At 60.8% G+C, this 24828-nt stretch overlaps 4 protein-coding genes across 4 annotated transcripts; 1 reads left to right on the top strand and 3 right to left on the bottom strand.

Annotated features, from left to right (window-relative positions):
• Positions 1 to 265: 265 nt before the first annotated feature.
• On the bottom strand, positions 266 to 6351 carry TSPAN6 (tetraspanin 6). Its single transcript, XM_084293962.1, has 8 exons — positions 6219 to 6351; positions 5894 to 6082; positions 5739 to 5813; positions 4939 to 5037; positions 4253 to 4408; positions 3460 to 3543; positions 1481 to 1581; positions 266 to 1038 (listed from the first exon to the last, which is right to left on the bottom strand). Exons 1-7 carry the CDS (start codon positions 6303 to 6305, stop codon positions 1513 to 1515), a joined length of 759 nt encoding a protein of 252 aa, XP_084150088.1. The 5' UTR covers positions 6306 to 6351; the 3' UTR covers positions 266 to 1038; positions 1481 to 1512.
• A 987-nt stretch (positions 6352 to 7338) lies between these two features.
• SRPX2 (sushi repeat containing protein X-linked 2) lies at positions 7339 to 11732 on the top strand (the record flags this gene model as incomplete). The annotated part of the gene is made up of 10 exons (XM_084294342.1): positions 7339 to 7418; positions 9299 to 9385; positions 9482 to 9673; positions 9812 to 9988; positions 10329 to 10455; positions 10566 to 10687; positions 10790 to 10969; positions 11049 to 11182; positions 11254 to 11375; positions 11552 to 11732. The coding sequence occupies exons 1-10, from the start codon at positions 7349 to 7351 to the stop codon at positions 11730 to 11732; spliced, it is 1392 nt and encodes a 463-aa protein (XP_084150468.1). The 5' UTR covers positions 7339 to 7348.
• Positions 11733 to 13057: 1325 nt separating this feature from the next.
• Positions 13058 to 20987, bottom strand: SYTL4 (synaptotagmin like 4). The gene is made up of 17 exons (XM_084293852.1): positions 20954 to 20987; positions 19976 to 20138; positions 19624 to 19839; positions 19012 to 19121; positions 18710 to 18824; positions 18426 to 18533; positions 17987 to 18116; positions 17808 to 17898; positions 17571 to 17674; positions 17379 to 17465; positions 16979 to 17157; positions 16665 to 16767; positions 15532 to 15693; positions 14760 to 14865; positions 14168 to 14267; positions 13441 to 13649; positions 13058 to 13236 (listed from the first exon to the last, which is right to left on the bottom strand). Exons 2-17 carry the CDS (start codon positions 20083 to 20085, stop codon positions 13094 to 13096), a joined length of 2073 nt encoding a protein of 690 aa, XP_084149978.1. The 5' UTR covers positions 20086 to 20138; positions 20954 to 20987; the 3' UTR covers positions 13058 to 13093.
• Positions 20988 to 22154: 1167 nt separating this feature from the next.
• TRMT12 (tRNA methyltransferase 12 homolog) lies at positions 22155 to 24793 on the bottom strand (the record flags this gene model as incomplete). The annotated part of the gene is made up of 6 exons (XM_084294323.1): positions 22155 to 22625; positions 22696 to 22853; positions 23768 to 23877; positions 23958 to 24108; positions 24186 to 24631; positions 24723 to 24793. The coding sequence occupies 6 exons, from the start codon at positions 24791 to 24793 to the stop codon at positions 22155 to 22157; spliced, it is 1407 nt and encodes a 468-aa protein (XP_084150449.1).
• Positions 24794 to 24828: the final 35 nt, after the last annotated feature.

The raw sequence follows: 24828 nt of genomic DNA, 5'->3' as shown, positions 1-24828 counted from the left end.
AGAGTTGCACAACAGTTTTTTTTTATGAGGAAAATTCAATTACAAAAGTTATTTGTAAGCCCAAGTGCACCAGTGAGCATTTGAGAAACATGAGCTGCATGGCCCAGAGCTTACCGGCTGGCCTGGGGTCAGCAGATTACCTTGCAGCTGGGTTTTTGCTGCTGCTTGCAGGGACTTGAGCAGAAGAATTTCCAGGAGATTAAATGAAAAGGCCGGGCAGTTTCATAGAGTAAAATATCTTAATATTTATTGTGTCTCAGGACAAAAGAATTCTACTCAATACACAAAATGAGTTAAAGCAGCATATAATACTGACAATCAAGTCACAGCTGACTCGGTGCAAGGACACCTACCAAGGTAAAGGCACCAGGAGCTACATCACCAAACCTCGCTACAGCTTACAAAGAATCGCTACAGCCTGTACTTAAAAAAGTACAACTCTAAAAAAGTATATAAAACCCAGCATGGGGATGAGAGAGAGCTTGGCAATAAGCCGAGACCTTGCTGAGCAAAGAGCTGCAGCAGGCAGGGCAGTGCTGAAACAGGGCAACAGCCCCATCTGAAGAGGAAACGTGTCCAGTGAGCGAGCCTGAACAGTGAGGGGATGCCGAGGGCTGAGAACAGAGGTCAGAGATGAGAGAAAGCGCTGCTTTCCCGAGGGAGGCACTGGGTGAGAGCAGCTCCTGCCCAGGAGCATCCCGTCCCACGTGGCCACCTCGCAGGGCAGCCAGCGAGGGCTGCGGATGAGCAGCGGCTGCTGGAGCACGGCGCTTCAGCTTTCAGCTGAGGGAAGAGCCCGGCGCCCGGAGGAACGCAGCTACTACAACCACCTCGGCTACGCTAATTATCCCACTCAGTGGTACAGCAGAGTAGTGTTAGGACAAGTCCCTGAGCGCAGCAGAACAGCTGTTGCACTCGTTTCTATGAGCTAGTTGAGAAGAGGATCAGTCAATTCAAAGCAAGACTTCACGAAGCAGCGTCCAGAGGAAAACTGGAGGTGGTGCGGTCTTCCCCGACACAGAGAGCACGAGGAATACCCTGCCGTTCAGAAGACAGTGTTAACAAACATGGCATCGGGAGGCCCGCATTTATACACGGCACAGGATGATGCAGCAGACAGGGCTTAGCAGGAGCCCTCTTGCACAGCTCAGCAGGCAGCGGCACGCCGCAGGTGACAGTGGCAGTAGCCAAGGACAGCCTGCTCCACGGCTCAGGGGGGAAGCCCGGGGTTAATGGGACAAGAGTAGATAAATCAAGGATCAGGAAGCATTAGCAGGACCATGAGAGACCTGCCCCTGCTGTCCTTGACCTCGAAGCGGTCACCTCCCCCTCACTTCCACCCCATCCATCACCACAGGAGCACCCACGCTGCCCACCTGCTGCTACAGGAGCAGCACACACAGCTGGGAGAAGCTCGCAGCAGAGCAGTGCCCGACCCAACACAGGTACACCCCCAGCTCATGTCACGGGACAGACGTACCTTGGTCACAGCCACAGCACGCTGGGGGCCAGCTACACCATCTCATACTGATTGTTTGTGATGTACTGGGACAGGCAGCAGGCGAGAATGATGCCAACCAACTGAAAAAAAAAAATAAATAAATAAAAAAAAATAGAAAAGACACGTTAGAGGTGGCCCAAACCAAGACTTTTTTTTTTTTTTTTGGAGAAAGCCTGAAAAATCGCTCCAGAACATCAGGCACTTCCATCTCAGTTTTATAACATGCAAAGATAGGCAGTGGGGATTTACAAACCACAACACGGGCTGCTGCGCCCCGCTGCAGGGAAAGAGAGAGACTGAAGCAGAGGATCCTGGCAGGCATATGCCAAGCAAGCTCCTCGCAAGCAACGCTCCATATCCCATCCTGTTACATTTTGCTTTACGAAGCATCTACTGTTATACAGTAATTTCAGAGATTACACAGATATCAGGAGCGTCACAGCCAATTACACAACCACCAGAGAACAGCAACCACCTCTCCCCGTTGCAAGGACAGCGGGGAAGCAAGGTTGCTGTTTCCCATCAACAACACACGGAGGACGCGCTGCTGTTATCGCAACGTGGCCTCCCGGCCCCGGCACAGACATTCAGGGCTGGATCCTGCAGGAGTTTGACCTACACAAGCCAAGTTAGAGGCACATTTACATGATTGGCCCCTGCTGGCTGCACGACAGCAAACACTTGCTGAACGGGTGATAAAAACCAGGAAATGGCTACAATTCCCCAGCCCAGCATTAGCTGAGATAATTGCACGGCCAGAGCCGGGGGAAGCAGGCAGCTCACCATTTGCGTGTCAGTCACGTCTCAGCCACCCCATGCGGAGCATGGTGAGCAGAGCACAGCTCACACCACTGCGGGAGGAGCACAGAGACCGGTCCCAGCTCCCAGCCTCAGCTGAAAGCGTTTGCTAGCGCAGACTGCAGCCAGAGCCCCGCTGTCTGCAGCCTCTCCCCCATTTTACTGGTTCTGTTACAGGAAAGGCAGGGTAACATGCTTGTTCTGGCAGCGGTATCCTGGTGAGGTTCCGCACCCTCCCCTGGTGCTGTTACCTGTTGGTCCTGTGCCTCAGAGGTCACCCCACTGCTGCTGGGTGCTGGACCATGTAAAGAGCGAATTCACTTCCCTCCAAAGTGAGGGCCTGCCACGCTTGCTCAGCAAGTGCCTAGCACCTAGAGCCGAGCAAGTTTCCAGAAGCCAGCTAAATAAGGGCCAGTTGCACACCCTACAGCTCCTGCTGTGACACATCGGATCTGGATTTCCCAAGCGCTCAGCCCTATTGTGCACAGCTCCTTGGGAAAGCCAGGCTATAGCATTCACCGTGCACAAAGCCCAATTTAGCCAGGAACTCAGGGGCAGAGGCCTCTTGTTTCCTGCTGGGATCTGCCTGTCAGATTACAGGACACTAAGCACATTGTTGCCCGAAGCCCCTGCAGGAAGTGTCCTACAGCACAAAGTAAACTGGAGGTAGAGGAGCCAGGGGGGGAGGAAGCAGTTGCAGGTTGAGGTGGTGTGTGGGGTGTGAGGTGCTCCTCGTCAGGGCCAACAGCACAAGGGATACATGCTCTGAGGGACCCAGCTGCACAGAAGGGAGCCCACAGTGATTCCCTGATAAAGGAGGGGCACTAAGTATTGCCCTCCCAACAGCGAGTGCAGGGACTTTATCCAGGGCAGCACAGGCTTTGGTTTTTCTTTAAGTCAGCTGTTGCAGAAAGGAGCTCTTCCCAAACAACCCGGGATCAGGGGAACAGAGTTGGTGCTTCAGCCTTGGGTTTAAAGAACCCTGGAGATTGCACAGGGGGTGAGGTTAAACACTGGATAGCTGCAGAAAAGCTGTTCCTCTCTGGCTGAGACAGGCCGTGCCTTTTGTACACATACATATCCTGCACAGAAATTGAATGCCTCTGGAGGCATGCTAGCCTCACTCCGCACTGCTCCCGTGCTAGGCAGCAGAGATTTACCTGAAAGCACGCGATGCCAAAGGAGATTCCAGCCACCACACTCATTTTTGACTCCATCGTTGACGTTACCAGGAAAAAACAACCCTGCAGGGGACAGAGAGCAAGCATGTGGGCCCACTGCTTTCCTTCCCCCAAGCACCAACCTGCCTCTCCCCGGAGCGCACGCAGCTCCCGGGGAAGATGCTCTGGTGCAGGAGGCCGAGGTCTAAGGGTCCCCGCTGGCCCACCACCCTCCTGCCTGGCTGGAGCAAAACCACCCCGATCCACATGGTGAGATCAGCACCCAGCCCAGCGCTATCAAAGGCAACGCCGCCCTTGGTTTTGCTCAGTGTGAGTGTTGGGTTAAACAAAGTGACTCAGCAGAGGAATGTCCTCCGCGTAACCCCCTCGCACACATCACGAGGGATCCCCGCGGGATGAAGTCACCTGTGCTCACCGTGGAGCAGGACTTTGCACAGCAGCTGAGAGACGTCAGCGCCCTGCAACGAGCTTGACCAGGAAGTTACCTCCTCATTTACCCGTTCTCCAAAATGCACAGCCCCAAGTGCAAATACTGGGGGCAGGCTGGTCCCTGACCTTCAGGGAAGGAGCAGGGGAGACTTTAGAGGGGAGTAGAGGCTCGTTCTCACATATTTTGTGCCTATACCCATCCCAGAGGAATCCCTGAGCCACAGGGTGCCTGCATCTAGAAAGCAGTTCTCCCTTCAAGTGAAGGCCAAACCCTTCCCTATTTACCTAGCTCTCCCTTCCCCACCTCCAGGACCTGCAGGGGATTTTTGTGAGCTTAACTTACATCCACAAACACTTTCAGCTTGGCTTTATTTGGGTCTCTCAGATCCTCCACTGAGCAGTCGTCCTGGTTCTTGCAGCAGCTCCGAGGGATTCCCCTCTGGGCGAAGTAATCGGTCTTCTCCCAGTCTGAGTAGTTCTGCACCCCACAGCAGTGCAGCTGGAGGGGGAAGAAAATTTGGGGAGTATGGTCATGCCAGCCTACCAATCCCCCAGCCCTACAGGGGCTCTTGCAGCTCCTGTGTCTTTACCACTCTATATCCCAGCTCCCATCTAGGAACTGCCCGTGACCTCATGCTCATCTCTTCCCTAAAACGGCTTTCCTCCCAAACTCAGCAGCCTTCTGACCCTCACCAGGATGCCCTAACCTTACAGACAGGGGCTGCCTGTGCTCTGCATGTGGCCAGCACTCAGTACACCCTCCAGAGACCCTCCCGGCAGCACTCGCCAGCCCTAACTCAGAACAGATGCTTCCCACGGGCACCCACTTATCCCTCCTGCAGGCAGCCCTGCCGTGCAAGGAAACAGCAAGAGGGCCCCAAACACTCCACCTAACGTCCTGTGGTGCAAAACTATCACTGCGATGGAGGGGAACACCCAGCTGGTAACATCCAGGGGCTCGGAGGATGCAGGTGGGTGAGACGTGCACACCTACCCACCAGGAACCAGGAGGCAGACAGGGGCACTCACGGTTCTCTGGATGGTGTCGACCGCCTCACTGTGCTGATCCGCTGTCACGTTGTAGTTCTTCAAGGCCAGGTTGAGGTTGCTCTCAAAGTTTGTCTTGATCTGCAAAAGAGAGGTCTCAGCAGCCACAGGAGGAACACAGTGCCACGGTGCTGTCCCCCTCCTGCGCGCTCGCGTGCTTTGGGAACTGCAGCTCCCAGAGCCACGGCCCCACAACGCCGTGGCCCCACGTTAGTCACCTCTCGGCGACGGCAGGAATGACTCCGGCCACAGCCTGTGGACATTCCCCAGGAACCCAGGCAATTAAACGCTCTAATAAAAGGCAGGCTTGTATCCCTGCGGTGGCGGGGATGCCGCGTGTAATAACAAGGACCTACACGGTGCCAACTCCCCCTACTAGCAGGTTGCTCCACAGCATGAAAACGCTCGGAGGAGCTTTACTTACAGAAAGCAAGCAAAATGACACTTTCAGTTGTACTTCGGAAGGCAGACCGAAGGCAGGAGTTAAGGTCCAGGGTCACGCTGCTCATGCTGTCAGAGGCAGAGGGAGGAAGGCTGCCTCCAGCAGATGCAGCCCTTGCCCTCGGGAAGCCAGACGCTCAGCCTGGGCTTTATGGGGTCCTGCTGGGGACCAGGCTGCTCACCCAGCCACGCCGACCCCATCTGTAACTAGGCAGTGCCTCCATCCCTGCAGGCAGTGTGTGGCTGAGCCCCATGGGGTCAGCCCAGCCCAAGGCACCCCAGGGACCTGACCCATTGGCAGCGGCCACCCCACAGGGTGGGAGCAGCCGCCCCCGACTCACCTCGTGCCTGAAGACAAAGCCAACGACGGCGGCCACCAGGACGATGAGGAAGATGAGAGACAGGAGCATGGCGTACTGCGGGCAGGAGGAGCGGGCTGGGACGGGCGTCCCAGTGGGACACGGTCCCTTCCCTGCCCCCCCCATCGGGCACCTACCAGCTTGAGCATCCAGGTGCTGCCACGGCAGGTGGCGAAGCAGCCAAAGGTGCCTAGCAGGACCACGACGACGCCGGCGCCCACCAGGACGAAGGGCACGTTGGTGGCCTTCTCGTCCAGCAGGGAGAAGTAGACGGCCAGGCTCACCCTGCCCCAGACGCCCACGGCCAGCAGCACAATGCCCGATACCTAGGGAAAGAGGGGAAGCCGCTGAGATCGGCGCCTGTCGCGACAGGGCAGCGCGGCCGCGACGCGCCCGCGGGCTCGGGCGAGACGGGACGGGACTGGACTGGACGGGGCGGGACGGCCCCGGTTCGGCTCTCACCCAGAAGACGAAGGTGTAGGTGAGCAGCACGCTCTTCAGGCAGGTGATCACCGGCTTCGTCTGCAGCCGCCGCGACGGAGACGCCATGGCCGGGCCGGGCCGAGCCGCGTCCTGCCGCGCCGAGCCCCGCCGAGCCCAGCCCAGCTCCGCCCCGGCCCGCCCCGTCGGGGGTGGCCGCGGCCCGCCCCGAGCCGAAGCCTCCCGGGCGGGGCCGAAAGCTCACGGAAAAGGCCGGGCGAGCCCGAAGGAGGCCGCCTCCCCCCGCACCGCCCCACGCGTGGGCCCCATCGGAGGGGCCCACGGGGGAGGGCAGGGGCGGCAGCCGCCTTCGCAGCACCCACGTCGTGCGGCTGCCCCCCGAATCCCGGCAGCTGGAGCAGCAGCCCTGCTTGCTCGGCCCGGCTGTGTTACTAATTAGCGCGCTAATTAGCTTTGGCCACCTAATTAGCGCTTACCTGCCCGCCCCGTCGGGGCGCGGGGTGCCCCGGGGGTCGCAGCCCCCTGCCCGGCTCCATTCGCTGCCGGGGGCTGGGCTGCAGCTGGGAGCCAGAGCCCAGCTGGAAGCGCTCGCCCCCGGGCCTGGGTTCAAAGGCTGGGCTTCGTGGCGAGGTTCCCTCCTCTCTCGTCGCAGCCTCGGCTCGTCCCGCACGAGCCAGCCCTTCCCCGGTGGAAAAAAAAATAAATAAATAAAAAAAATAAAAAGGGTCCTGATTCCTGTGGTTTTGTCCTCATTCTGCCGTCGCCGGAGCTCCCGTTGCAGGAGTCTGGCCAGGCTGGTGGGAAGCTCCTCCGCTCGCTCCCTCTCGGAAAGCGGCTCCTGGCTCTGCTGCTCGCAGGGAAACATCTGCAAAGCTTTCGAAGCCTTGGAGAAGGAGAAGGTGCACGGAAAAACAGGCAGCCCTGGGATTTATTGCTTTTGACGATCTCGTCGTTTTGGGGCCTGACTCACGCCTTTTGAATGTTTGGGATAGGCAGCGGAGGGGGAAAAAGTGGGTTTGCTCAGCAGAGGCAGCGCGGCCAAGCGGGAGCGTGAGCCGGCGGTGTAGGGACGGGGCGAAGGAGGGAGCCGCGTGCCGATCCGAGCCTGTTCCCGTCTTTGCAGGAGGCCTGGCCTGGCCCCGGCCCGCTGCATGGCGCAGGAGGCGGCCCCCGTCCTGCTGGTGTTCCTCACCAGGCTGGTGTCATCCACGTGGCACGAAGGTGGGTGCCGCGGGGATCGCGGGCTGCCACCTGCACGGGTCCCCTTGCGGGGGCCTGCAGGGGGACAGCAAACATTGGGGTGGGTGAGGGTGGAGGCAAGAGGCTGGGGGGTGGAAGGAGAGGGGTCCTGGTGCGGTGCCGCCAGGGAGAGCATCGGGGCTTGCTCCTCTGAGCCCGGGGGGGGGAGAGGAGCGGAGAGCTGACACCGCCACGGGGCTGGGAAGCATCCAGAGATGAGCAAATAACCAGCCTCTCCATCACAGCCCGGCTTGTGAGAGCTAAACTTTTCCGTTGACTCCATGCTCCCGCTGGAGCCATCGGCGAGCAGATGTCTGCCTGGATGGAGAGCTCAGCCCCAAGCCCACCCGCGGCTGGGCAGCTGGGCCGGGGCTCTCGTCCTCCCTTCCCCTTCCCGGTCCCTTTCCCCTTCCCCTCGTGGTGCTGCCAGGGGATGCTCCTGCTGGGCTGGGATGGTCCCAGGTGAGCATCTGCAATGATACGGTACATCTGCTAGGAAGGGGCAGCTCCCAGGGCCATGGGGCAGAGCTGCACAGCCCTGCTTGCCGGGTGGGAGCCCCGCTGCTGGCCCCGCTGCTGGCCCCGCCGGTGCCAGCCCTGGTGCTGGGCTCCCCAGAGGCAGCCGTATTTCTTTGGCGCCAGACAGCGTGGGAAGGGCAGCAGGATAAAAGGCTTTGTGGAAACGAGTGGGTGACTTCACAAGTTTGTGGGAAGCAGAGGGGGGAGCCGCTCTGTAGTAAGGCTCTCGCAGGAGAGGTTTGCAATAAAAGTTTCCTCCACGTGACGGAGGGGCTGCGGGTTGGGTTGGCCTCGGCTTTCATCCCCCCCCCCCCCTTTGCCAAAAGCAGGAGGGGGGAAGGGGAGATGGGTGCTGCCAGGCTGGGTAGTGCCCGCAGCACAGCACGGCCAGGGGACGAGCCCTCCCAGCCCCAGCAGCGGGACCGAAGCAGGGGGTGCGGTGGGATGGGCTCCCCGCAGCAATGGGGGGGCGAGGAGGGGGCAGCGCTGGCGGGGGCCAGCGGAAAAGCGGCGGAAACGTGAGCTCAGTGCTGGGGAATGCCGCGGCCGGCCGGCGTGCCGAGGGGCCGCAGGGAAGGGCGCCAGCTCTCTCTACGTGCAGGGCTTCCTCCCCAGCCCCCCGCGCCTCCCTGCCTGCCCCCACCGCTCGCTTTGCCGTGGGGACATCGGGGTTGTGCGGGCCAGAGGGTCCCCGCTGGTGCGAGGCCCTCACCGGGCTGTCCTCCCCCTTCCCATGGGGCCAGGGGCTGCTCTGCACAGCAGGGGTGGCGTGGGTCCAGCAGCTCCGGCCAAGCTCCTCCAGCACCGTCCCTCCAGCAGCTCCGTCCTGCCCTGGAACGCAAGGGCTGCATCTCTGCCCGGCCCTCTCCAGCGAGGTGGTGCGCTTCTCCTCCCTTGCTCTGCTGGGACGGGCAGGAGAGAGGTTTTCTTCCTTCCCCCTGGACCAGAGCTGGTTGTACCCATGGCACAGCGGCAGGGAGAGTTCAATAGGATCGGTTGGAGGATGGCTTCCTGGCAGTGAAAGGCCGGGGGTCTCTGCCAGCCCGTTTCAGGCCAGCACCCATTTCCTGCAGTAATCACGTCTGCCCTTGTGGCTGTTTAGTCTGCGGGCTGGTGCCAGCGTGCACCACGTCCCTGGGAACGGGGCTCATTGTCTGCCCTGCTTAACCCTTCCCAGCAGTGCCAGACCCAGCAGGGCACTGGGACAACAGGGCAAAGTCAAACTGGAGGTGAGATTTCCCTCTGGGGACTCGCGGGACAGTTTGGGACTGGATTGTGCTGCTGCACGGGGAGGCAGCATCACCTGGGCTGCACAGCCCCCTCATCTCTCTCCTCCTCGCCAGGGTCCGGCTACTACACCGCTGAGAGCCACACCAATGAAGTGTACGTGGAAGAAGCCCCCCCTGAGCCTGCCCTGGACTACCGCCGAGGTAACGGCACCCCAGGCCTGTTCCTCAGCTCCCCATGGGGAAACCGAGGCACAGCACAGCCGAGTGCCTCCCTTCCTTCCCTTTACCCCCCTCCAGTGCCCCAGTGGTGCGCCACGCTGAACATCCACCGCGGAGAGGCGACCTGCTACTCGCCCCAGGGGGGCTCCTACCGCAGCAGCCTGGGGACGCGCTGCGAGCTGAGCTGCGCCCGCGGCTACCGGCTGGTGGGGCGCAGCGCCGTGCAGTGCCTGCCCAGCCGCCGCTGGTCCGGGATGGCGTACTGCCGACGTGAGTATGCCGCGCTGATCCGGCTCGCCGGCCTCCCCCAAGGCATCACCAGCCCTGTGGCAGCCAGCCCCGGGCGCTTTGCCCGCTGGCACGGCCAGCCCAGCCTCTTCCCTCTCCTTTTTGTTCCGTCTGGCCCAGAGATCCGATGCCACGTGCTGCCGGCGGTGCTGCGGGGCTCCTACGTGTGCTCGGCCGGAGTGCAGATGGATTCTCGCTGCGACTACACCTGCCTGCCCGGCTACCAGCTGGAGGGCGACCGGAGCCGCACGTGCATGGAGGACGGGCGCTGGAGCGGCAGCGAGCCAATCTGTGTAGGTAAATTCTCGCCCTGCCGCCCTCCCAGCCCGATGCTGCTGGGGCACGCACCCCCGTGGGCAGGGCTGCCCTCTGTCCCCTCTGTGCCTGCAGGCGTCACCCCCCAGTGCCTAACCCAGGTGCTGTTAGCCTCAGAGCTCAGGCTGGTGCAGGGCACATCACTTCAGGGCTGGGGCCAAGCCCGGGCACTCAGTACTGGCGTTACACCAGGCTTTGCTTGCTGCGGGTGCCAGGCTGTGCTCAGCAGTTGTGGGGTTGCTGGGCACTCAGTGGCCTGCTCTGGTAGCACAGCCCCGACATCCCCAGGTTCCCCAAGCTTATTCCTCATTCCTGCGGGCAGATGTTGAACCTCCCAAGATCCGCTGCCCGGATTCCCGTGAACGGATAGCAGAGCCAGGCAAGCTGACTGCCACGGTGTACTGGGACCCACCGCGCGTGAAGGACTCTGCCGATGGTGTCATCAAGAGGTGAGCACGGAGGCGCTGCTGGTATCTCCAGCCAAGGCTGGGGGCTGCATTGGTGACAGCTGAATGTCCCTCCTGGGGCCCTGATCGAGAAACCCATCTGCTGGCTGCAGGGTGATGCTGCGGGGCCCAGAACCTGGCTCAGAGTTCCCTGAAGGAGAGCACGTGATCCGCTACACCACCTACGACCAGGCGTACAACCGGGCCAGCTGCAAGTTCAGGATCCGTGTCCAAGGTGAAGAGGGCTCCCTCGGGCTGCAGGCTCCCTGCCCGGGGCCGTGTCCTACACCCCTAGCCTCCTCGGCCGCCTGATCTCACCTGGCCTCCTCCTTCTCAGTGAGACGCTGCCCTGTGCTGAAGCCTCCGCAGCACGGCTACCTCTCCTGCACTTCTGACGGCAACAACTACGGTGCCACGTGCGAGTACCTCTGCGACGGGGGCTACGAGCGCCAGGGCACCTCCCTGCGGGTCTGCCAGTCCACCCAGCAATGGACAGGCTCCCAGCCCCTTTGTGCACGTAAGTGGCGAGGGGCAGGGGAAGAGAGGGTGCAGAATGGCATTTCTCCTTGTGCTCACGCGCTTGCTTCGTGCCCCAGCCATGCAGATCAACACAGCTGTGAACTCGGCAGCCAGCCTGCTGGATCAGTTCTACGAGAAACGCCGGCTCCTTGTCATCTCAGCCCCCGACTCCGCTAACCGCTACTACAAGATGCAGATCTCCATGCTGCAGGTGAGGCCTCGCACCGCCCCCTTCTTGTGCCCCGCCAGCACCCTCTCACCACCTCCCCTTCTCCTCTGCAGCAAGCCACGTGTGGGCTGGACCTGCGGCACGTCACCATCATTGAGCTGGTGGGGCAGCCCCCGCACGAAGTGGGGCGCATCCGGGAGCATCAGCTGTCTGTTGGCATCATGGAGGAGCTCAGGTACCACGGGACGGGGCAGGCTGGCTGCAGGGTACGTGGCCCTTCTGACACGTGGCCCTCAGGAGGTAGAAGCAACCACCCTCAGGAGGGCCTGACCATGGCTGGGTGGGGTAGGAAGGCTCAGCCCCAAAGCAGGGGCCCCGGTCCTAACCACCAGCTCCCCTCTGCACCCCCAGGCAGTTCCTGCACCTCACCCGCTACCACTTCAACATGGTGCTGCTGGACAAAGCGGGCACCGATCGTGAGCGCTACATCTTGCCCATCAGCCCGGATGAGATCTTCGACTTCATCGACACCTACCTGCTGAGCGAGCAGGAGGCAGCCCAGCGGGCACAGAGCGGGGACCCCTGCGATTGAGGCAGCGCCAGGGAGACCCCTGCCACCCCCCTCAGAGGACGGACACCTTCCTTTCTGCTTTTCTAGTCGCCCACTGTAGAGGAGGACCGGGATGCCAAGGACTTCCAGAGGGAAGGGAGCCACTCTCAGGCTGCTCTGGCACTGAGAAGTGAGCAGGGACACAACGGGACAGGGGCCACGTGCTAACAGCGTGCCCACTGTGCAGCAGCCAGGAGCCCCCGCTGGCTGCAGGGCAGGATGCCTCAGCCCCAGCCAGGACCACACCAGGAGATGCTGGAGTGCCTCTGTTCAAACTCCAGGGCAGGAGGGAAAAGGGAACCCAGCGGGAGGACAGACTGTGAACATGTGAGTGCCCCATATCCTAGGAAAGCTGCCAGAGCAGAGGAGGGAGGGGAGGGAAGAGCAGGCAGGGCGATGTTACAAATGCCTCTATCGCAGCAGCTTCACCCTCATTGTGGCCGTCCTCACCTCATACACAACTTAAACCTGCTCCCTCCCTGCCTGGGCTCAGTCCTGCTGGCCAGGCACTGATGCCAGGCTCCTGCCAGAACCATCAGAAAGCCTTTATTAGTAGCACATGGCCCCATGCTCAGCAGACAGTAAGAGACATCCAGTGCACAGAGTACCCCCGAGGCTCGTGATCTGCACCCTACCACTTGCTTCCCCTTCCACCCAGCACTGTGGCGCCCTTCCTGGGAACTATTTTGGCAGTAGAATATTAAACTTGAAATTAATAAATTTGTATAAAAAAATAACAGTGCTGGTAGAAAGAGTATTCCAGAGAGGCACGGGAAAACTCATCCTTCATGCAGGGACTGGGCAACTGCCCCCAGTAAGCTGTGCTGTGCTGCCCCACATCCCCATGCACAGCCCCACACACAGCCGCTGACCCTGCACATCTTGTCCAGCATGGCCCCACTGCTGCTCCTCTCCAGCCCCAGCACTGGGGCTCGAGCTGGGCTGCTCGCTACCACAGAGCCCCAGTGCCAGCAACTTCCTTGAGGAAGAGGGTGGAGAAGACAAAGAGGGAGCAGATTGTGAAACAGAGAGGGTGGGAGGAGGAAAAGAAGAAAAAAGAATAAAGAAACCCAACCACTCAAAGTGGTTTCAAAGCAGCGTGCCTGGGGGAAAGAAGGGAGGGCCCACCAGGACTCCAGTTCAGCCTGAAATTTGGTCCAAAGCTTACAACAAATGCAAAAACCTTTAAAGAGAAGCTAGGCCAAGACGATTTTCTGCCCAAGCCTGTTTAGAGAAGGTCATGTTTATTAAAATACAGGCGAAAAATAATTAAGTTTGGCTGTGCTGCAGCTCCAGAGCAGCCGTGCCAGCCCCAGGGTGAGGCCTGCTGCCTGTGCTGCTGCCTACGGCCTCAGCTTGGCCATGGTGGAACGGAGCTGGAGCGTGCCCTCCGCCCAGGAGCCCGGGTACTGGCACATCTTCTGCCACAGGTTCAGCTCCTCACCCGTGGAGTCCATCCAGTCCACAGCCTGCCCGTTGCTCATGCCTTGGAAAAAGGAGAGAGGGAGACGTTACAGACAGCCTCCGCGCAGGAGCGGCTTCCCTGCAGCAGAGGCAGCCCTCAGCAAAAGTGCTGGTCCTATATCTGTGATAGGCTCTGTAGGGCCTCTCCCACCACCACAGCAGCCTTCCTCACCCCCACACCCCTGTGCAGATTGCAACTCCTCCCGACAGCCCCAGGGCTCCTCACCATTGCCCACACCCAGGCGGACGCCTCCAAGGAAGTCATTGCTGGACAGAGGCTCCCGGTCCCACACAGTCAGCTCCAGGCAGATGTGCTGCAGGTCCTCGGGGTTGATGCCGTTGTAGACGAAGGTGTGGTTGTAATGAGGGTTCAGGGTCTTCTTTACCACAGGCGTCTTCCTCTTGGAGGCCTTGTTTTTGTGTGGCAGGAGGTAGCTGGGGGAAGCAGCCCCATTGGAGTTAGCAACACACACACGCAACTACCTCCACAGGTAGCCCAAGTCACAGCTGCCTGGCTGCTTGGTGACCTCGGGGAAGGCAATTTGATGGCAGCTTTTGGAGGAGCCAGTCCTGGCAGATAGCCCTGCTAGCCTGGGAAAAGGGCCAAGCCTGCAGGAAGAGCACAAGCACCTCCCCAGCTCAGGGGACCCCTCTGCGCAGCCTCCAGCCATGACAAACAGGCACGGGCCTCACAGACCCTGAGCAGCTCTTCTCAGCTGGCCCAAACCCAGGAACGTGTTCGCTACTGAAAACTTGTCTCTAGCAAGAGACGGGCAGACAGCGACTTTCAGGGTACAAGCACAGCCAGCACAGGGCAGTTAATGAAGAGACACTTCCTTCCCCTGGATCTCAGCACCAGCTCCAGGAAGTGTCATGGGAGGCAGCCAGGGAGGGCAGTGCTTTCACCCATTATTTTCAGTATTTCACCCATTTCATCCAGTACCCACACTCACCCCTTCACAAAGCTGTCTGATGTCCCCCCAGATTTGGCAGCTGTGAGGTTCTTGGCTTCTTTGATCCAGACCTGGAGCTCACCACCTTCTCCTGTTTTGCCTGGAAAAACAAAAAACAAAACAAAACAGCAGAGCAAGATTTAACCAACTGTCACCACTGCTTCACCCCCAGTGCAAAAGGTTCTGCAGAAGGACTTCCAGCTCAGAGGCAGGTACAGATCCCAGGGTGGTAACTCCTCCTGCCTCCTTCCTTGCTGGCCCTGACTGCCAAGACAAATAGCTCCATGTGGGGCCCGAAAGTCCAGCCTGGACCAGGGACCAGCACTGGTGACAGTGGTCCAGTGTCAGGAAAGCACTGGAGCTGCTCAGGCAGCCTGAGGGCAGCCAGGTCTGCTGTGACCCAGAGCAGCCAGCAGCTCACAGGCATTTCAGACACCTCAAGTTGCACAACCCAACAAATCCACCCAGCTTGCCCGCCCACAGGCAGTTCCCAGAGGAGTGCAAGGTATCTGGAGCTGGGAATTCCCAGCACGTTGTAGAGGGCAGTGAACACTGCCAGGTTACACAAAGATGGTGGAGCTCCAGCACTCACCCTTTCTGCCACTGCCAGCCACAGGGTGCTTGGAGGATGGGATGTACTTCATGGAGACAACCAGCTCCCCCTTGTACTGGTGGAGGCCAGCAGCATCTGCCCCAGTCTGCAAAGAGGCAATGACCAGGTTACCACAGCACAAATGCCTGCAGGCCCTCTCCAGCAGTCACCAGCTCAGGCTAAGAGAGCAGCTCCTTTGGGATTATTCTGCTTTAACTGCATCCTTTAGGAAACCCCTTTTAGCTCAGCAGCCACTTGAGTCCCAGCGATGCAAAGGGCCGAGTCTGCATCGGGAGCTCATCAAGAGATCCAGGCTCCTGAGTAAGTCCCAACAGCAAAAGCATCTGCTGTTGCCATCCAGCTGCACAACATCCTCTCACTGCACTGTTCCGCAGCCCACAACAGGATGCTGAGCCCAGTTTCCCCTATTTGTTTCCCTGAAGTTGGCTCCCATCCTTCCTTACTGGGGCAGGGAGGCAGGAAGAGCTGCAGTCTTGGAGCAAACAAGCAAACTGAATAAAAATACCTGACTGGGCAGAGAGACATCTGACTGCATCACACGGGATATACTGAGGAAAAGAGAAGCCAGGCTTAAGCCTAGATCAGCCTTTTTCACTCTGACAGCGCTGCTATCTGACCTGGGGTCTTTGTTTCTCCAAAGACTTGTTTAGGCACAAGCCATTCAGGAGCTCGACCAAGATGCCTGCACCCCTCTGCCCGCTCAGGGCCATCCTCACACGCAGGAATGACACAGGAGGGCTGCGGCAGGTACCTTGCCGTGCAGGGGCAGAAACTCCTCCCGGTGGCTGTCGAAGTTCCAGGAGTCCATGGGGATCTCCACCTCCCCCAGGAACGTGTTCCGGCCGAAACGATCGTGGTGCCAGACCGAAAACTGCAGCGTCCTTGCCAGCAGGAGGGACTTGTTGATCTCATACTGGGAAGAGAGGCAGCAAAGAGACAGGTGAGCCAGAGGCAGCCCCCAGAACAGAGGGGGGAAAGCCTGCAGAAGACCCCGGGTGTAGGGCAGCAGTGCCAGCGTGCAGGTGGGCAGCCCTCAGAGCGCATCCAGGGCTTGTGGCACCCAGCCACCCCGCTCCTTCCCACCGCAGGGTTAGCTCTGCCAGTCCACCGAGCCTCAGGTGGTCAGAGCACAAGACCTCAGCAAACCTGGGGCTGGGGCAAGCTGAGCCACAGGAGCCTGGAAACCAAACCATGCTTTCCAGCTCCCACTTCCTTCCTGTCGGAGAGTGCCGGGACGCACCACCTCCTTTCAGCAGGGCTCGGGGAAGGGCCAGCCCTTCCCACCGCCCTGTGCCAGCCACAGCGGGGACCAGGAGCTAAAGGGCAGCGCTGAGTGCTTCTGCTGCTGGGGCCAGAACTGCCTTATCTCTGCCTCTGCAGCCGTGCTGCCCTCCGGCTTGCACAGCCAGGCTGCCATGCCCTGGTGGTAAGGAGCCTTCTCCAAGGGAAAGCCACGTCCATGGATAAGCACCCTCTGCCCTGGGGGATGGTGCAGGAGCCAGGAATGCTGGCTGTGAAGGACACACACACATCTTCAGATGTGCCTCCACAGCACCCAAGGACAGGCACCACAGTGATACTACAGCAGTGACCCAGCCTGGAAATGTTTGCGGTTTTTTTTTGTTTGTTTTTTTTTTTTTCTCCCCAGCTTTCAGGGCACAACGTCTGTATGTAGAACACCCCCCACCAAGCCTCCACATCAGGGTTTGGAGCCCACTCCCTCAGGGCTCCCCTTTTTGCCAGGGCTAGGAAAGCAGAATCACGGCAGAGGAGAACCCCTGAACCCCTTGTCGCGGTGCTGTTCAAGCTGCATCCCCAGGGGCTGAGCGTCTGCCTGGCCCCCAGCGGAGGGGAGCTGGTAGCCCCCAGCCCATCCCCGCTCACCTTCAGCAGCTCATTGTACAAGGGGTTCACGGTGTTGCGTTTGATGGTCGTCTTGCGCTTCCCTTGCCGGGATTTGTCAGGCAGCAGGTAGGTTTTCACATACCTGAGGGGAGCAGCAGGTGGAGTTCCTCACCCCCAAGCCCCTGTGGACAGCCCAGGCCTCCCAGCTCACCAAAAACCCCCACTTACAGCTCCCATCTCCCGTGGGCACCCCACGCACTGCTGAGCACCACCAGCAGAGCCACGGGTCCCTGCAGCACCACCAGCCTGTCCCTCCCCAGCTCGCTGCCACTTTTTCCCCTCCCAGCACTCACGGGTTGGAGCGCTTCTTCGCCTCGTCCCCGTAGGCCAGCTGGCGACACTCCTTCACGTGGATGAACAAGGTCTGCGTTTTCAGCTCGTAGCTCAGGGAGAAGGAGATGCCCCCGGTGACCGTGATGTTCCCGAAGTCGCCGGCCTCGCTGTAGATGCTGACCATGCTCCCCAGCGTGCTCTGGAAGGCACGGCTGGCCTGAGCTGGGCAGCCTCACCATCCCCTGTTTGTGCTCAGCAAGGGGATTCTTGACAGCTCTGCCACAAAGCCCCTCTCCTAGCCCAACACCAGCCCTTCCTGGCTGGGGACGGTCACTGGGTGCCCCACTAAGATGCAGGCTCCCTGGGAAACAGCTGGGAGCTCCCCCATTTTACAGGGCACAGCCAAGCCGCGGGACTCACCGAGGAGGTGCCGCTGCGCATGCTGCCCCGGGCCACCCTCTGGCGATGGATCTCCACCAGGTTATCGATGTCCTCCTCCTCCTCATCCTGCAACGAGACAGAGACCGTCTGCATGGGAAGCAGCAGGGAGGCACATGAGCAGTGCAGCCAGCTCCACTCCTCAGCCAGCACCATCACCACTGGGGGTCTCACCAGCTCCGTGTTGAGGCCAGGGACCGACTTGCTCCTGTCTCCCAAGGTGCTGCCTTCACCCACAAAGTCTTCTGGGCGCAGGTCAATCACCGACTTGGTGTAATCTGCACGGAAGATGGGGAGATAAGACAAGGAGGCTGCAGGATTAGCACAGCCCTGCAGCTCCGTCACCGCGAGGAGCTGCCCAGACCTCGTGCACCCGCACCAAAGCCTCCCCGGGCTCCACGCGGCTCTCACCCGCCGGTCTCACCACCCGCCGGGGGTTCTTCTTGAATAAGGCTGCATGCTCATCCGCCAACACGCTGCTGCGGCTTCCCACGGGAGCCTCCTAGGAGGGAGAAGCCCGGTGCAGAGCAGGGCAGAGGGGGCAGCGCAGGGCTCCCAGCCCTGAGCCCCGGCAGAGCAGCGGCACTCACCCGTCCATTGGAGGCAGAAAGCACGCTTCTGGAGGGGAGAGGGAGGGTCAGGCTGGCCACCGCGGGTCCTGCTGGTGCAGCAACCTGTTTGCCCTCTTTGACAGCAGCAGCTTTCTCCAGAGAGTTTCTCCTGCAGAGGACACAGAAAAGGTCTGTCTCGGGCCGGCACCCCAGCCAAAAGAAGCACGGCCAGGAAGCCAAGTTTTGGCTGGGAACTGCTCTCGCCACAAGCTCCGAAGAGCTGCATGAACAAGCCTGGAACAGTGCAGGGAGCAGAGGACCTGTCTGCCCAGTGCGAGGTTTCGGGCTGGCAAGAAGAGCCAGCATCTCCCTCCTCAAGCCAAGGCAGCGCACAGACAAAGACAGCCTTCAGATGCAGGTCCTCGTTCTCTGCCAGGCCAGCACTGCCATGGACAACCAGTCCCAGCCTTGCCCTTACCTGCCCCCAGCAGCACCAGGACCAGGTCTGTAGCCATCCAGGCTCATGTTTTCCATGGACTCTGTGTCACTCTTGCCGTCCCGAGGGTCTGAGGCATCAGGAAACAAACTGCAGACAAACGAAACCACAGGTACATCCCGTTTGGCGAGGAAGCTGGTCTGAGAGAGACCTTCAGAGCAGGGTGGCAGCTTCTCTCTCGTCCCCACAGCTGTCTCCCCTGCACCCGGATGGGCTATCGGTGACCCCTCCCCAAACACAGGGTCCTCAGAACAGCTCCTCCTCACCTGTGGGCCTTCCGCGGCTCCTGGGGGCTCTTCTGCCGGGGTGCAGAGATGTTCTTGGGATCACCGAGCTGTGCTTTCTGGAGGAGGGTTTGTCCCACGGTCTCCCTCTTGCTGGCTGAAAGCAGAGAGGACTCAGGAGGGGCTCGTTCCCCAACACAGAAGCCCACAGCCTCAAAGAGAGGCTCTTCCTGGCCAACCCCAATCTGGGCACAGGCCAGGGAAAGCTGAAGCATCCTGGAGGGACAGGCTGGGGAAGAAGGCATCGCTCCAAGACCTGGTGGCACAGCACCACCTCACCCTACCTGCAGACTTGTGCCGCAGAGACAGCCGCACGATGTCACTGCCCAGCCTGTTGGCGAAGCGGTTGACCCTCTGGTCGTAGAACCAGTCCCCTGTTGTCTTCTTCAGCTCCCTGCAGGGCAGAGGGGCAGTGAGGGGCCGTTCCCTGCATCCCACCGCACCCTTCAAATGCCCATGGTGCTGGGAACCAGCCAAGAGGAGCAAAGCCAGCGGGAGGCTGAGCAGAGACTGTGCGCTGGGCAAATGATGGGCCAGCTGCACCATCAGGAAACACAGTGAGGGGGGGTTCTGTATGGCAGGTGAAGCAAAGGAGAGAGAGGAAAGTGGGCTGCATGAAACACAGGCTGGAGTCACATAAAGGGGGGAAAGGCGCAGGGTGGGCACAAAGGAGACCCAAGAGCAGGGCATGGCCCAGCTCAATTGCCCAACCAAGGTTGCCCACCTTGAGCAGCCTGGGGAAGCTACAACAGGCAGCTACCCTGTGGTGGAGAAGACCAAGCTGAGAGCTGGACTACAGAAGGTGGCCACGGGGCATCAAGTTGGGGCGACTGAGCAGAGGAAGGGGACAGAGCAGCACACGGAAGGTCCGTGCCAGTCGGCCCCTGGGTACTCACGCCTCCTTGGTGCAGACTTTGCAGCGCCAGGAGCTGTTGGGGCCATAGGATCGGCACTCCCGGCACACCAAGTGGTTGCAGCCCCGGCAGGTGTTGGCCTTGGGGCTGATGCGGCCCAGGCTCTGCTGGCAGCGAGCGCAGGTCCTCTCGCTGTAGCGCTGGCTGCTCCGCTTGGCCCCCTTGCGCCGGATCTCCAGCAGCTCATTCTTCAGGCGCCTGCTCAAACCAGGAGAGTCAGAGCTGCAGGAGGACCCCGAGACCGGCACAAAGCTCCCAGCCAGCCCCACCGCAGCAGTCCTCGCCCCTCCAGCCACCCCCTGGGTGAACCCTGCCTGCCCAGACGCATCCCCACCTGATTCTCCTCTCCTCTGCTTTGCGGAGCTCCTCATCGCGCTGCAGGACCTGCAGGATCAAATCCTTCTCGACATCCGACAGGAAGGACAGGTCCACAGCCTCCGACATCACCTGGCCCAGCAATCGCTCGCCCTTGCCAGAAGGAGCTGGATGCGTCTGTGCTGGGGACAAAGCAAACCACACCGCGGGGTCACACCCCAACCCCACGTGGCACGGGCAGGACTCGCCGCCATCCCTGGGCTGGAGGCCACCCCCAGCCCCGATAGTCACACTGTGGGGTCCCCAAGCCAGCTGACACCCCCAGCCCACATCACCCTCCTGCTTGACCACGCAGGGCACGGCTCTCGAGCCTCCAGCTCTCCCCTGTGATCCCCACCTGCACCCAGCACCCTGGGAGAGGGAAGAACAGAGCGCAGGGGCTGTGACCCACACCCCACGCACAAGCGGAGCAGCAGCGTGAAAAGCTGTTTGCCACCTCCCCGAGCAAAGCAGCCGGAGAGGAGAAGTGCGGGGAGAAGAGCTGCAGCAGCGGGACCCCTCCTGGAGACCCCGAAGCCGAGCAAGCCCCGTGCGGGCAGCAGAGCGCAGCGCAGCGCAGCGCCCGGGCGCGGTTTGCAGCCCGGCTGCAGGGCAGGGCCGTGCCGGGCCGTGCCGTGCCGGGCCGCCTGCTGCTCCCAGCTCTCCGCCCAGCGCCTCCGGCCCCGGCTGGCCGGGCAGAACGAGTTCCGCGGCTCTACGGCTCGGAGCCGGCCCGGCGGGGCTGCTCCCCGCATCCCCAGACCCCCCCCAGCCCAGGGCTTCCAGCAGCGGAGCGAAAGCCAAGCTGGAGATTTAGGGGATGGAGAAAAGGGAAAGCGGGGCAGGGGGTGCTACCAGCGGTGTGCCGCCCCCCGGGAAAGTCGCCCCTCTTACCCGCTCGCACTCCCAGGAGCTGCGACCCCCCCCGGCCCGGCCCCACGTCGCCCCCCCCCGGTACCTGTTGCGGGTCCCGGCAGCGGGGACGGCCCCAACCTCCCCAGGCACCTGCGCGGCCCCGCCTGGCCCGGCCCCGGGGGGCGGCCCCCGGCTGCCCGCCCCTCGTCTCGCCGGGCTGTCCCCGAGCTGTCCCCGAGGTGTCCCCGGTTCCCAGCCCCGGTCCCGGGACGCACGGTGCAGGGGCTGCGCTCCTCCGGTCGCTGCCGTGCCCCAAAGCTCCGGCAGGGCTGGGCAGAGCCGCCCCGCTTCGCCCCGGTGTTTGCAGGCGTGCCTGCTCGCAGCGCCGTCGGAAAGGCGGCTCCTCCCCAAGAGCACACACACGCAGCCATAAAGCCGCCGGCTGGGCTCCGGGGGAGGTGGGCGAGGGACGGGGAGGAGCGGCTGGCACGGCTCCTGGCCCCCCCCTCCCTGCATCCCCTCGTCCCGGCAAGGGGCTGCATGGGAATGGGTGCTCTGGCAGGCGGCCAGTAGGGCCACCGTGGCTCCTGGACCCACTGGTGTAACTGGGAGCAGATGGGGCACAGCAAGGAGTGGGGCTGGGCGTGTGGGGACACAGCTCCTCGCCGTGCACCATAAAGGGGGGGTGGTAGAAGGTGGTAGCATCACCAGGCAGGACCCCACACTTGCACCCATGTTTGCATTTTAACTGGACGCCAGCTAGAAATGTGGGAAACGTTTTTATTTCTGAAAACAAACAAACAAAAAAAAAGTAAGAAGAAACTGAAACGAACAAACTTGTTTTCAGTAAAAAAAAAAAAAAAAAAAGCATGCTGGTAAAGATAAGAATAGAGTCTGTACCTGATGCACTGAAACAAAGCCCAGCATGAATGCTGAGGTTTATTTGGTCCTGCAGCTTTCTTCCTTGTGAAAATGGGGCTGAAAGTGCCAGCATGTATCCAAAGCAGAAGCTCCAGGTGCCAGCGTGATGCTCCTGCACTAAGCAGCAGCAGGCAGAGCTAGGGTAGGACCTGGGTGCACTCAGCCCCAGCTCAGCCGTGACACAGCTCCTGTGCAGCTCTTGGCTCTTGCCTAATGTAGCTTGTGCGGGGCAGGGATGGCAGGGACCCAGCCCACTGCTTGTCCTGAGCTTGTGTTGCTTGTCCTGAGCTGGCACTCTGGAGACAACCATCACATCTCCCTGCCACCAACGCTGCCACCTCTGTTTCGCATGCCCTTGGGCCACGCCAAGGCCCCACAGCCAGCTAGGCAGGCAGTGCTGGACGGCACTCGAGGTCCAGCACGATGTGATGCACGTGTGGTGCGTAGGATTTCACTGCCTCAATGTGCAGGATGCTGGTCCGCCACGGCTGCCCGTGCAGCTCTTCCAGCAGCTCCCGTATCCGTGCTGCAGTGGCCTCAGCCCACCTCTGCCACTCTGGCCTGACCCTGGCTGCTGGCATCTCCTTCCCACCGCCTTCAGTCTCCTCGGGACTCTGCATCTCCCGCTGTCCGTCCTCCCATTCTCCAGAGCTGCTGTCCCCTGGAGGTCTCTGCTCATTCCTTGGAACCGCAGGCTGCAGGCAGGATGGTGCGGGGAGAGCCTCCACGTTGTGGTGGATGTGGAGAACCCCTCCTGTGCCCTTCTTCAGGACACGGCAGGCCACAGGCCAGCCCTCCTCAGAACTGGGGATCAGCCCCAGGTTCACCCGGTCAGCTACGTCCTGCAGCCGCAGCTGGGAAGAGAAGGGTGGTGAGCAGGGACCACGAAGGAGAAGGATGCCGTGTCCAGGGGGTGCTGCTCACCTGCCTGTTGTCCCCGTGGTGGATGTGGCAGCGGTCCTGCACGCCGTTCAGTGCCAGGTTCCTCCGCAGGGCCTCCACAGCATGGTGGTTCCACTCGCAGGCGTGGACGAAGGCAGCCGCTGCGTGAACCAGGTAGGGCAATGTGAAATAGCCGATCCCTGGGGGCAGAAGAGGTGGCAGCAGCAGTGGGCACGGTGCAGGTGTCTCCTGAGCTCTGCACTCCTCCAGGGAGGCAGGTCAGGGTGCAGATGACTGCCCTGGCTCTATGAATCTGCTTTTTGGGTTGGAACAAACCTAGACACTGGGGAAATGCTCACAAAATGGAATTTTGTTTCTCCCTCATCCTTGTAAAAGCAAAATTCATCTTGAAAAATGTTTACAGAGGAACTTATTTTATGTTCAGTCTTTACCCACTGGTTCGAGACCTACCCTGTCCTGCTCTGTTTCCAGCCTATGTAAAAAGTGTCAAGACCAACATTTATTTTAATTAACCAAGAGCAGCTTTGTGAGCGCCACATCCTTTCTCTGTGAGACAGACTGGAAACACTAACTTCCCTAAGTACAAAACACAGCTCTTCACGCGCACAGAAGCCTGACACAATGTCCCCAGTCACCTTACAGCACAGGAACAGTCACACCATCTGCACACTTCAGTTATCACCAGCTTGTCATAGAAGCACATCGCACTCAATACAGTCAGATCATCAATGGGAGCTTTACAGAAACAACATCCATGGTTCAAAAAGAGGGCAAATCTTCTCCCTGGATGCAAACAGTTCCTCTGACCAGCACTAACTACAGAGCAGCACGCTGTGGAGCCTGAGCACAAGGTCAGCTGGAGTGTACAAAGGCAACAGGGACACTGGCCAGGTCACCCAAGGGCTTCCAGATGGGGCAGGAGCTCTAAGTCACATCCCAGAGTATTTTTCCAATCCAGGGCATTTTTCAATCCAGAATTCGTGATGGTTCACCTCCATCTGGATGCTATCAATACCTGCATCACCGCTCTCTGCCTGCTCTCCCCTGCAAGCCTGCCTTGCCAAACCTCCCTGCTGTCCCCGAGGGCTGGTACCTGCATAGAGATCCACCAGAACCTCCCCAGCGCACGGCAGCGAGGCCACCCGCAGCTTCTCCGTGATGTTGCCCGGGGAGAACATGCACTTGGTCACGTCGAATGTATACCTACGGGGACACCACCAGCCTGCTGACAGCAGCCCCTTCCCCGGAGCCGATGCAACACACTGCAGCATGCTCCTGCCTACCTGATGCCGTTGTCCACGTGCTCCACCCAGCCGTCCTGGCCCAGCAGCAGGGCGACACTCGGGGACCGCATCCCGCCTGGCAGCACCCGTCCTCGCCTGGCCAGACGCTGGGCACCCAGAGCGGAGGCAACCGTCTCCCAGAGCGCTGGGCCTGCAACACAGCCGTGCTGGGAGAGGCCGGGCAGCTCTGTGAGCCGCAGCCACGCGAGCAAGCTTTGCTCCCCTTACCCAGCTTCGTCCACAGCGCAGCGCTGAAGCTGTCCTCGCTCAGCAGGACCAGGTCTCCGTGGCGCTGCCACGAGCGGGGCATGTCGTGCTCCAGCTCCTCCGACCAGCTCTCCCCCAAGCCCAGCACCATCCTTCGCAGCTCGCCGCGCAGCTTCTGGGCGGGCGTCCGCACGCTGGCCGCCTTGGAGGGGATGGGGCTCTGCGGGTGGGACGTGGACAAGTAAAAATGCCACAAATCCTTCACTGCTACCACCAGCAGCCTGAGCCCGTGTGCGGGCAGCACCCACCTGGATGCGGAGCAGCCTGCAGGGCAGCTCCAGGGCCCCGCTCTCCTGCAGCTCCCGCAGCCGCTGCTCCGCCACCTCCAGCACCGGCAGGGCCACGCTGCCCCCCGCCACCTCCTGCAGCCGGTACCGCGCATCCAGCAGCCGCTCCTCTTCCAAATGCCGCCTGCAAGGCCGAGGCCACCTCAGGCACCTCTCCCCCGTGGGGCACAGCAGTGGCTTTGATGCTCAGGGCCACCCTTTGTGGGCTCACCTCAGCCGCTGTGCGAAGCGCGGCTCCGTGACCAGCGCCAGGACGGAGCCACCTCGCTCCCGGGCGGCCATGGGGGCAGCGGGGACGTTGGGGACAGCGCCTGTGA

The sequence above is a fragment of the Netta rufina genome (genome assembly GCF_964035555.1).
Source record: "Netta rufina genome assembly, chromosome: 12".
In the NCBI taxonomy this organism is placed as follows: Eukaryota; Metazoa; Chordata; class Aves; order Anseriformes; family Anatidae; genus Netta; species Netta rufina.
The sequence above is the reverse complement of the archived record's forward strand: the minus strand, read 5'-3'. Positions and strand labels throughout refer to the sequence as shown.